Source organism: Haemaphysalis longicornis, unplaced genomic scaffold (genome assembly GCF_048455015.1).
Source record: "Haemaphysalis longicornis isolate Haplotype H1 unplaced genomic scaffold, Haemaphysalis longicornis Haplotype H1 scaffold_2, whole genome shotgun sequence".
Lineage (NCBI taxonomy): Eukaryota > Metazoa > Arthropoda > Arachnida > Ixodida > Ixodidae > Haemaphysalis > Haemaphysalis longicornis.
The window spans coordinates 83,789,448-83,801,536 of record NW_027526295.1 but is presented as its reverse complement, the minus strand read 5'-3'; the positions used below and the strand labels follow the sequence as shown (position 1 = coordinate 83,801,536).

General features: G+C 45.9%; 1 protein-coding gene across 1 annotated transcript; it reads left to right on the top strand.

Moving 5' to 3' along the window:
• Window positions 1-1,213: 1,213 nt before the first annotated feature.
• Window positions 1,214-10,902, top strand: LOC144168108 (uncharacterized). Its single transcript, XM_077697172.1, has 4 exons — window positions 1,214-1,246; window positions 4,860-4,901; window positions 7,058-7,195; window positions 9,871-10,902. The coding sequence occupies exons 1-4, from the start codon at window positions 1,214-1,216 to the stop codon at window positions 10,228-10,230; spliced, it is 573 nt and encodes a 190-aa protein (XP_077553298.1). The 3' UTR covers window positions 10,231-10,902.
• Window positions 10,903-12,089: the final 1,187 nt, after the last annotated feature.

Here is a 12,089-nt window from a genome sequence, read left to right as displayed (position 1 = left end):
TACGATCGCGAAACTGGATCTTGACCGACATTTCTATAAATCTTAGGTTTACTCTTCGCTATACTAGCTCGAACCGCTTTTTAAAATAGCCCGATATGTACGCTGCGGAGCCGCTGGGGCCGCGGCAGTGACAGGTTTGCGGCGAAAACATTGCTGCCAGGCCTGGCCGCTGCGTCCAACGATGATGATACGTCAGGCGATACACTGCGCTATCTTGCGAAACGTATCATAATCGCACCGGAAGACGTCCTGCTTACATGCTTCAAGGAAGTTAGAGGCCTAGAGTTCAATGTCGACGGGTCAGTTCTACACAAAAAAGTTAACATACCCGCGCTATTCTTGCACACTGAAGACTTTCAAGCGTCTGGCGGCTGGATTCACCGATTTAAGGCGCGACATGAATGGTCGTACAAAACATCACCCGGCGAAGGCAAAAATACCGCTAGCTTCATTTTTATGTTGCAGAAGAATCTATTCCTGGGCGTTGAAAAGGAGAAAGTGCCGCACAAATTGACCAGCAACTTCAACGTTGCTTAAGAATCTTGCTGACCCAGTATGCATGTTTCCTCCTGTTTTTAACCTGTTTGGATAATACGATTTTCGTATAATATATTTTATTTTCCACATGCCGTGAAAAACGTATCAGCGAGATTTCATTGTATATACCTCAGCACATATACAAGGGTAAGGGGCCCTTCGTGAATCTCCCGTCAGGGTCCGTAGGCATAAAGCCCCTTCGAAGAGTCCGCACGGCAAGAGGGACACTTGTATACATTAAAAGAACCGGCAGGTGACCGACGGTATTCGGATTCTAACACGGTACTTTCCGCATACGAGGCGAGTGCTGGGCCTCTAAGCCATCGCTTTGGGCGCAATCTAGCAGGGATTACCCTTGCGTGCTTCCTGGGATAGCAAAATTACCCGAACCAAGTCTCTTGGCTGCGCAGGTAACTAATCGTATTAGAGAGAGAAAGGTTGGCTGAATGAACCTGGAATGAAAACTCAAGAGTCAAGAAATCAAAGGAGTGCATTGGCGAGCGGGATCCCGTTCCCGCCCCTCATAAATAAGGCGGCGGGTTTTTGAATCAATCCGAAAAAAATTCGAGAAACACTCGCCTGTGAAGTTTCGGATAATTCGAATTTATCCAACAAACTTAGGACACACGGCAGCTCTTAGGACACACGGCAGATTTTAGGACACACGGCAGCTAAAATGACGATCGAAGTTCGTACTTCCGTGTATCCGGTGAGTTATCTGCAGCGCTGGCCGTTCACAATTTTCGGCAATAACTACGTATGTCCACCTGTCTCACAAGGAGGCTCTTCCATCCTCTTTCAATACCAGTAAACCTATCTAAACATGGATGGTCTGCCCTGCTTTGGTTGTACACAAATAGCTACTGCGAGATCATGTGCCGGGGCATGCCACCTTTCTCACCATTTTTGCATTTCTCAGGCCGGGTGCAGAGGTTACAATTTTTCATATGAAGGAAGAAATGTGTCAATTTCCAGCTCTTTATCTGGACGGCTTGTTCTCGAAACCGGTAATTTATACATCTGTTGGTTTGGCAGATATTAACTTTACCAAAGGTGGTCAACAGTGTCTAGAAGACCACGCTTATCACTCCCTTAACTAAGGGCTTGACGGGCTTCTTTCCTATTTTTGTGCAGACACTGTTTCGACCCTATTCGGGAGCGAAGCTTGGCAAGTTTCAGAGGGACATTTTATTTTTTCAAACGCTTTGCAGTAGTCCTTTGCGAAAGAGCTTTGGTTTTTCTTAACCTAGTTACAGCCGGGCAGTGAACATTAAGTGCAGAAAGCGTGTGGTTCGTGTGCGGTCTGAGGTCTTCGGGTTCAGATGGCATTTCCCCTATGATTTGGACTATATAAAATACACCGGAATAAAATCGAATTTCGGAGAATTGGATACTTACAAGATATGGACTCCGAAAAACACCGAAGTTTCGCTAAAAAACAAACTCCGCAAAACACCCTCATAATTTTACCTAAAATAAACTCCCAATACCAGAGCCGTACACGTAAAACACCATGCCAGTCCAAGTCTTCCAGATAGGGAGGAGCGGAGCAAGCAATAGGGCTGCACCAGCCCTCACTAGAGACTGGCATTCTCGAGTAGATTCAGTTGATGTGTATAGTGGAAAAGACGTTCTTTTAACAGCCGAGCTGTCGTACAAGCCTTAATTTCGGTGTTGCGGTGAGAAAATGAAGACTGAAAAAGCCAAGAAAATGCAAAGCGCTCCTGCGCCCCTGCCTCGCGGTGACCGTCGACAGTTCCGGGCAAGCGCAATGGCCTTAGCAAAAAAAAAAAAACTGGCAAAAACAATGAGGAGCGAGAAATTTCTGAGCGCTCGTGAGCGCGTGCCTCGCGGTGACCCCCGAGTTCCCTGCTCGCGCAGGGGCTTTAGCAAAAAAAAAAAAAAAAAACTCCAGCGCTGTGGTGAAGCGGTACGGTGCATGTAATACTTGGCATAAGGAACACAATAATATCGATGCACATGACTATAACTACTACTAGCACCGCGGAAATTAACGATAGAATATACAAATGAACAATTTTTTAAATTTGTACAAATGCATGGTGATGTGTTCTTCAGTGCTCACGTAAAAGGAAATCCTGAAGCTTTGATATGGTTCAAGCTTGTGCGACTTGGTGTAAGCTTCAGCAGTTGAGCTGGTGGTAGACTACAATGCTTAGGATGACTTTGCATTCACCACTCGCCTTGAAGAACACGACGACCTATTTGATGCATATGACGATGATTACTAACACCACAACTATGCAAATAAACAATGATACTGGAACTTAACTGAATGTCCGGTAATGCCCACCTAAAACAGCCTTGCCATTTCAGTTTTCCGCGTGAGAGAAGGTTTCCCTGAATTTTTTTCGAATCAACGAGCAGAGCATAGGAAAACTTGGAATCTATTTGATACGCTCAAGTGCGGCCCTATTACGGGGACAACAAATACCTGTTATCGTTTTGCCTGTAAGCGTACAGCGAAGTCAGACAGCAAGGAACACCGTGGTATATTGGAAAACACAAAACTAATATTGCGTGCTTCCATTGGGAGAGCGAAATCAAACGTCCATAAATTTCCAAGTAAAACCAACAGAATTGAAAGCGAATTTTCCGTTTTGAAAGTTTATGAACATGTGCATGTGCTCCTAATTAATCAGTGCTATACACGGTCGTTAACAGCTATTTCTTAAGACGTATTTCACATTACCTTAATTTGTTTAAACTTACAAAATAAGAAGGCTCCAAAGCGTAGGAGCTGACCCAATACTTTTGCTATCTCATGAAATTTGAACCCCGTTTTTGAACACAATAGCTAGTTATAACAGAAATTATAACGTACTGACTCAGGCTATATCCGGTAATGTTTCTGGAAACAAAATGGCGCGATCATTAACCAATTATTGATAGTAAATCCTATACGTTCCACGCCTAAGTAAACCGCAAATTTTTAACAGGTGATGTAAGATTGGAACCTTCAAAAACATTTCGTTTAAATCCAAAGGGACAAGTCTTGCTGGAACCTAAATTTAGGCATGCTACCAATATTTCCATTTAATGAGCCTCCATCCTGCTTTCCACTGATGGTTTTAAGACAAGTTCCAAACAAGCTTATACACACTGTGTAAGGGACTAAACAAAGACTCAAGCAAAATAAGCCAGAAACGAACGAGGCTCAAACTAACGCGTAAGAATTGACGGTAGCGAAGCTGTACGCAATTTTCACGACCATCACGAAGGTTTAAGTCCACGATTGCAGCCGACTTGCTTCTTCTTCGCTGCCTCAACGAACTTTATTCTATCATTGTTGCTATAAGGGGGAGTTGTTTGATTTGTTTGTAAGTTATAATCATTGGGTATCACCTTGAAGGGGCGTACGCTATGACGTGTCTTCCTCGTTTCGAGCAAGTGTTGCCAGGATTACGGTGAAGGCTTGAATTTTTTTGGCCAATATTGGTCAACCTCCGCACGTGGGTATGCTTGGTTTAACAAACGTGCGCCTGGGATGCTGGGCGGTCGCCGCGAGGCATGCACACACGACCGATCGGCATTTTCTTGGCTCTTTTAACTGCCGGGAGGTCGCTGCAATCTTAGCCAATTCTCCTAAGTGCGTATTCTTGGATTAAAAACGTGCACTGGGGACGCTGGGCAGTCGTTGCTAGGTATGCCCAGACGAGCGCTTGGCATTTTCTTGGTTTTGTTAACTGCCGGGTGGTCGTCGCGAGGCCCACGCTCACGTGCGCGCGCTCTGCAATTTCTTGGTGGTGTTAACTGCGGACAAGAAAAATTACGGTTTGCTAAAGAGCTTCGCTGTAATATTCTGCAGATATTTTGTTGTAAGAGTGTGCGGGTTAAAGCATTACTGACTTACAAAATAATTATCCGAGAACTCATAATCTTTCCTTCTCGCGTATTTCGAAAACACAAAAAAGCTGGCAGACGAAGAAAAGTCTCTAATGATGCATGCCCTACGCTTCCTGTTCCGCGGCATCAAAACAAAGAGGGGTCGTTCCAGAATCGCCACGGTCTGCTTTCAAGTGCGCCGCGTCGATTCTACCGCAACGGTGCGAACGAGCACGGGACATCCGGCATTAGCTGCGGGTGGCCCACACGCTGTCCTTTTTTCTTCACTGCATTAGGATCGGAAAGCGTTTCTCTGAGAAAGGGAAACCCTGGACGTAGCTGTGATAGGGCACTGCGTCTGAAAGGATATCGCGCATATAAAACTCGGTCCCGCGAGCAACGCAGTCACAGCGCTTGAAGCTTCCTTTCCGTATCTTCCTGCATCCCATCTTTGAACCCCCTTGCTTCACTTCAAGCAGTTCCTGCAGCACCACAACCACGAAGACATGCTGTTCAAGGTAAGAGACTAGCTAGGGTTCGACGATTTCATCGAAATTTTCTGCATTTGAAATCCAGTTTTGCTATTCTCAGTTGGCCTACTGCTAGTTGTTCAAATAATATTTACATTGTTTCTTTTTGCCGAAGCGCGCACCTTTGTTTTATTGCAAGCAGTCCAAAACCAAATCGATTTGGTAAAAAATAGAAGCTATTTCACTTTGCAGGACACCTTTATCACAAACCTGCAATTGTTAAGCGCTGCAATGGATACTTAGCATATTTTCGGCTTCCCATTTTGTCTTGAAGATAGTAGCTGAGATTTTCCTATATTTTCCCGAACCAATGCTTGATGGTCGGGCTTGATTCCTTGAGCATGAGACGGTATCATTTAAAAACTCATTTCGGTCAAACGTTTCCCGTTCCCTCGTGGTACTAGCGTCTACCAATGAATCTCCCTAAACAGTCCGCTTACCACCCACACAGGCATCAAATATTTCCGAGTATGAGCCGTTGTATTGAGCTCATCACTATATTCTGCCGGACACTCTTTTAGGGACTATACCAGCGTACGTTTTTTCTGTATATCATCAAGTACCTAGGAATAGGTTGCGTGTCTTTGTTATATACGCCAAAGTGGCGTTGTGGCTACGGTGTCGTGCTTCAGACCATGCGTTCGCAGGTACGTTCCCTGACATCAAGTGTTCGCTATTAGGTGGACGCGAATAACGAAAGCGCCTGTGCGTCGACATTTCTGTGGTCGTTAAAAATCCCCAGTTGGTCACAATTAATTCGTAGCCCTATATTACTGCACTCCTTATACCCCATAGCAGATTCGGAGGTTGGCATCCTCAACTTAAACGAACCGTGTTCGAGCTTTTTTTTCTTCTTTGATGCTTCCGTGACTTTGTCATAATTTCTCCGTGATGTGTAAAACTTAGGTTGAGTCCGAGCGGACTCAGTCTTCGAGAGTTATATTTATGAGTTATTAAATGAGTTACTTTAAAAAGTTATTATTACTAATGATTTACGGTTAATCAGCTATTATTAATATATGATTTATTAAGCGAATTAAAGAGTTTATGTAAAACAATAAATACGGTTACAATGTGACCAACATCAAAATGGGCCAAAGGTTGCCAATGAGTTTGCCGGATATTTTTGAAAATAAGTCGCTCCAAATATTTTTTAAGAACTTTTATTCACTATGAAATGCGTACGGCTTAAGTACGGCCTTTTCCCGTAATGCAATTCTGTCCTATCCCTCCCATCTTGGGCGTGGAAATGATGGCACTCCACCAAACTATTATATTTTATTGGTCAGAAACGCAGACAGTTATAGCCACTTACAGCGTCATGCCCGAGTGCGGACATAAATGCAGCTTCAAATGTAATTGCGCAAGCTCTCAGATATTACAGCAGTTTGAGGTCAGAATAAATTTTTTGAATATATCCTTCATGGTTCAGGTACGGTATCTAATATTCGCATTCTAATTCCTAAGAATTTGCTGGTGGCGGCTAGACATATCAATAACTCTTTGCTGCCGAAAACGGCAAAATTGAGACCTTCTAACGGTACGGAAGTTGGCATAGTTGACTGGTAATAAAATGCAGAGTTAGGTAATTCAGAAAAGGCGACTACACTCGGTGATAAGTTTTCTTTGAAGTGTTGTGCGGGGCGTTGTTAGACCTAATTTCTTCCATGTTAGTATAAGAACAATGAACTCATTTGTTGCATTTAGTTGTAGTGACTGCAGCTACTAAGTCAACCAGTTACGTCGTTCTTTTATAAATAATAGTGAAGTTGCCGCGACTTTCTTTGCAAATTAAAACGACGAAACTCCGCAGACAAGCTGTAATACATCGCTTTACTTCTTTTAATTAGTTGCACTAACAACTACTCGAAACGACCGCACAACAGGGTACAGGAAAAAGAACAAATGCTTAATGAGTGCGCGTAACCTGATTACTACTGCACTCATAACAGTTGCCAAACGTGTTTTCCAGTTATGTATCCACCACTTCTATACAGATTACGCACTGCAGTTCTTGCGATGATGCACCTTTTCAGTCAAAAACAATAAAACATTTTCGCAGTGTTCGTCTATGTGTTCCATGCAAACAATTCAATGGAAAGTCGATTGCATAGTTTGCAACGTGAACAATATTGTTTTTGCAGGCAATCATTGCGTCTTTCGTCGCCGGTGTCTGCACTGGTGGGCACCTCGGCCATTCGGGATTTGGCCACGGCTACTACGGTGACTCTCTCGTAGCTGCTGAAGCCGGTGGCAGCCTAATCACAGCTGAACCTGTCTATGTAAGTACATGGAACAGTTTTTACATCAGTGCGGCGCATAAAAGCTGCGTAATATTTTCACTATACTAACGAAAACGGAACATTTTCAATCACAGGATAGGATGTACGCTTACAATTCATCACGTGTCATTTTTTTGTTTGTTTTCTTTTTAATTATTAGCTTCCCAATCTCTGACATTCCCTTCACTGCATTAAAAACATGCCCATCTGGCGTAGCAAGCACTGCCGCTAGCAGAGCTGACCTCTGCAGCCCACATTAAAACGTTTTCTCTCGATGTGGGTAAAGCACGTTGTTGGGCTAGTTGGTGTTCCATGATAACAATAAAACTGCGCAAAAGGACGGGGCGGAAGAAGAGGACAACAAACCAGGCGCAGACTCACAACTAAATTTATTCAGAAACAGCCTACGCACCTATATACCCTTCCGTGCACATGCGCACAGTCGCATGCGTTTAATCACAAGGACGCGTTTAAAAATTCATACTCACTACAATACAAAGAAAGTGACGCTTCGCTAACGCAGTTATCACCATTTTTTCGTATATGAAAGGCCTCTATTAGTTCCCTTGCCACCTTTTCCTTGCTCCGGCCCAGCACTGTGGTTTTTTCCAGTAGCGGTTTGCAGGACTTGTTTTCACAGTTCTTGCAGCGGTGCGGAAGGTGCGAGCCAGTTCCATTCTTTATTGACAACTGGTGCTCTCTTAGCCGGTCGTTCACACATCGGCCAGTTTGGCCAATGTAAACCTTCCCGCATACAAGCGGAATCATGGTATACAACCCCAGTTGCGCAACCCACATAGGGTGTGGTATGTCCCTTCAGGCAGTCTTTTTTGTTGTCCGGTCCTCTCAGGATTTTGGGGCACAAACTAGCCAACTTCCGGGGGGCAGAGAAGACTACCGGCACTCTGTGCCTGTTGGCTACATTTTTGAGGTTGTGTGCCACCCTGTGAACATAGATTACAACCACCGGTTTCTTGCGCTTAGGGGTGTCCGTCGTGTATGCGGCCCTGCCCTTCACCTTCTGTAGCAACGACTCGGCTACCGCTGTCAAAACGACCACAGGAAAGCCAGCCGTCTGCAGCCTGGCAACCTGAGCGACGAAGCTCTCTTGCACCCTGTGATGGCATGACTTCGTCAGAGCACCTTGTAGACAAGAACACGCAATGGCCCTTTTAACAGTCTTGGAGTGGGCGGAACCATACGGAAGCAGGCCTTTCCGCACTCTTGGCTGGTACAACCAACAAACGTGGTCTGATAAAAGCGTCATGTTAATATCTAAAAACTGCAGGCAGTCATTGTGAGGCAGCTCATGGGTGAAAGATAGACCTTTCCCCAATCGTCTAAACTAACCTAAAATCTTGTTAGTAGCGTCCAGGTTAGTTAATACCGGTGATGCCTTTACAAAAACCAGGAAATCATCGACATATCTAAAAACTTTAAGTACTATTTCTTCGTCAAGGTCACGCTCTAGATTTCGATCAATACTGGCCAAGAAAATTTCACAGAGATTTCTCGATGTCTCTTTCCATTGGAGGAGAGGTCGTTAGGAATAAGAAGGACTCAGTGCGACCTTTTCTCGATCGATATACCTTTTATGGTGGCCTACTATGCCCGCAGTCAAAGGTCAATTAAACTGTTGCCGCACTATGGGGTTGCAGAGGTCTAAAAGAAGTGCGTGTTTAACACGTCAAAGTTACAAATGACCTATGAGGCGTTTCGTATTGCAGGGCTCTAGATTATTGTAGGCAACCTGGTGGTATTTAACGTGCACTGAAATCTTTACAGGCAGGCACTTTCATGTTTAGCCTCCATTAGAATAACTGCCGCTGTGGCCGGCATCGAAGCTGTGTCCTTCGGCTTAGTTGCCCAAATCCGGAGCCCTTTATCTACAGCGCCAGCCCTACAATTTTGTTATGAGTGCCGTTGATACCACTTGCGTATATATTCTGAGGAGGAGGCTTTTATCTGACTGACAGGATTGTGTGTTGCGGAAAATGCTTTCAAAGAGAGATTAACGCTCGATATCTTGCAGATTTGGTTTTCGAGTTTTTTGCGCATAATAGTTATTTAGACCTTTTTTACCATTAAGACTTCTCTCCATATCAATAATTTGAGAATAAGGTCATTTTTAACTGTAGCTGTAGGAAAAACGGGCGACATTCATTTGATTTTTATTACACACTTTTTTTAAGCGCTGCCCGTTTACAGCGTGAAAAGTCATATCGGTTTTTCCCGTATCAACAGTTGAGGCCGAGCAATATTCGTCCGTCGGGCCGAAAAACCCCGACGTGTCAGGGAAAGTGGCGAGGCGGCAAGGACCTCAAGATCAGGAGTTGGGACTGTGTGCCTCAAGAAAAAAATGTGGTTAGGGATTTCGCGGGAATTGAACCCGGCACTTTTACGTCGTGAAACCGGCAACCTAATCACTGGGTCACCCCAAGGGGTTTCTCAACCCCATTGCAGGGCCTGTGTATAGGCCACGGCCACTTCCTAACCCGACGTTAGAGGGGTCACCTTTCGCAACATGAGGTACGGCAGAACAAAAAAAAAACTCCTAATAAACATTCGCAGATAGTTTACGCGGACGCTTTTTTTTTTACTTTTCAACTGTTGTTTTCACGTTACCGGCTGAGCGGTGGTTTGTAATTCCCCGTAACCACCCATTTTCCGCGCAGCCTCCGCAGCCGTACAACTTCGGCTACGACAGTGTGGACGAGTTCGGCACCCAGACCTACCGCAAGGAGCAGAGCGACGCGCGCAACATCAAGACCGGCTCGTACGGCTACAAGGACGCGTACGGCGTCTACCGGCGCGTCGAATACGTAGCTGATGAGAACGGCTTCCGCGCCAAGGTGCACACCAATGAGGCCGGCACGGCGCCCGGCGCCACAGGAGATGCCGTCTACGACGCCAAGCCGCAGCCCGCTGGCTCCCACATCCATGCTGCCGCCTCCGGACACCACGCCCAGCACGCACTCGCGCCTGCTGTGCCCGCGTTCGGTGGAATCACTGGACCTCTCCCCTGGGCTGGTTGACAATGCCACTAGGCCTTTGCATGAATGCAAGCTTTGGTTGATGTGAGCAAGAACTGCATTTCTCTGGTCAGCTTCGCTGAAGAGCGTGGTTTAACCCGCGACTAACCTGGAAGTGTCTTTAACGTTTGCTGCTTTGAGCTTTCCTTGCCAGTCACGTTGCAGCGTGTTACAGACATGATGGTTTTTCTTCGGTTCATTTTCATCTGTATGATACTTATCCCTAACATTGAGCGCTTGTAGGTCGCTTGTAGACCTTTTTAGACTGCAAGATACAAGCAATTAAGGAAGAAGATTGTCTTACAGCCATTTTACAACGCCTCTTAGTCCAGCCCGTATCTTGTGCACTTAACTTTCCTTGTCCAATCTGACTTCTGATTTCCTCCAGATTATTCCTCCTACGGTATGCGCCATTGCGGCGTCAGGCATATTCCACATTTACATGCAGAAGCCGGCCTATTACAGAACAACATATTATATTGGTGTTACATCGCCTTTTAAATAAGGAACACGTCTAAAAACATATCCAGTAATTGAAATTGCCAAATATTTCCTCTTTGGGCTTCTTCCCGCTGCTTCACCACACTGCAGGCATTGATATTTATTTCTTTCTACGTCTCCCATAATACAAGTACACAACAAAATTAAACTTTCCTTTCACACTTCCAAGCCAAAATCCCCAAACTGTGCCCGTTTCTCTCTCCTCACTGAAGCCACACCTACGACTCCCCCCCCCCCCCCGTTCCAGCGAACAAACACATTGAGAGCGGCGCTATTAGTATACATCGACGCACTCGATGACCCTTCGCGTGGGATGTTCAAAGGGATATTTCAGTTCAGACTAGTACTTGTCCTTAGACCATCAATACTTTTTTGTGTCCACTGCAGGACGGAGGCTTCAAATATTTTCAGCCGCTGCTATCGTGAGCGTGCCGAGTCCATTCCCTGTACCAAACTTTCTGAGTATACCCTCCCCCCACCCCAATCCCTTAGCTGCCCCCACCCCCTTTGCCACCCACTTCTTGTGAGCCACTCCTCCAAACGGACCACTCAACTGCCGTGCTTACCAGCTCCATATGACCTGCTCAAATCCCTTACGCCTCTCCCCCCTCCCCCTCTATCCAACACCAACTTCAATATCCCCCACCCGAGACGGTCTTAAAGGAGCTCAATTAGAACTTCAGTTAGCGATTGTGGAAATCAGAGGAATGATCCTACCACACAAATCCTTTGAGACTTGTTTCAACCACCCTTATAGCTCTCATTCTTCATTCAGTGTTACTTTGTAATCACTCTTCGGTTACGCACTAGAATTAGGCTTCCTGCCACAACTGTTCTCCCTACGCGTTGAACGCCGTGTACCGTAACCGTCCTGACCGTTACGTCGGCCCACGTGTCTACCACTCGCTTTTTTCAACCCCTCCCCTCCGCTCCCCCCCTGTCTTCTAGTATCCCGCCTCCCGCTTCAAAACCCGTTTGATCAACAATCACTCAACGCTCGCAGGAGAAACCGAGAGAGCTGGTGGCCGTTTTTTTGCGATTCCTTTCTACTAGCTCCGGTGCCATGTCCCTTGGTCATAGCTGAAGCCCAGTCCCCCCCCCCCCCCCGTACAAATACACACTGCTTTCAATTGCAGCTCCCCGCTTCCTTCCCCTATAGCCTTACTTTCTGTATGCCAGTGAAGTTTGCACTATATGTCCCCACGAATCACATCTATGGTCAGAGCGTATGGTCAGAGCTATGTAGCGCAAAGTGTTCGGGGAAGCCCCGTATCCCGCCCTCCCCACACCACCCCCCCCACAAGCCCTGCCTACTCCCCAGCGTTCCCGTCCCCCGCCTTTGCTGCAATATAGTGCTACCT

Bases quoted from the DNA above. Each gene is read 5' to 3' on its own strand.
- LOC144168108 (XM_077697172.1), top strand. From the start codon at position 1,214: ATGACGATCGAAGTTCGTACTTCCGTGTATCCG. The intron at 4,902-7,057 runs GTAAGAGACTAG...TTGTTTTTGCAG, and splicing joins ACGAAGACATGCTGTTCAAG to GCAATCATTGCGTCTTTCGT. The intron at 7,196-9,870 runs GTAAGTACATGG...TTTTCCGCGCAG, and splicing joins TCACAGCTGAACCTGTCTAT to CCTCCGCAGCCGTACAACTT.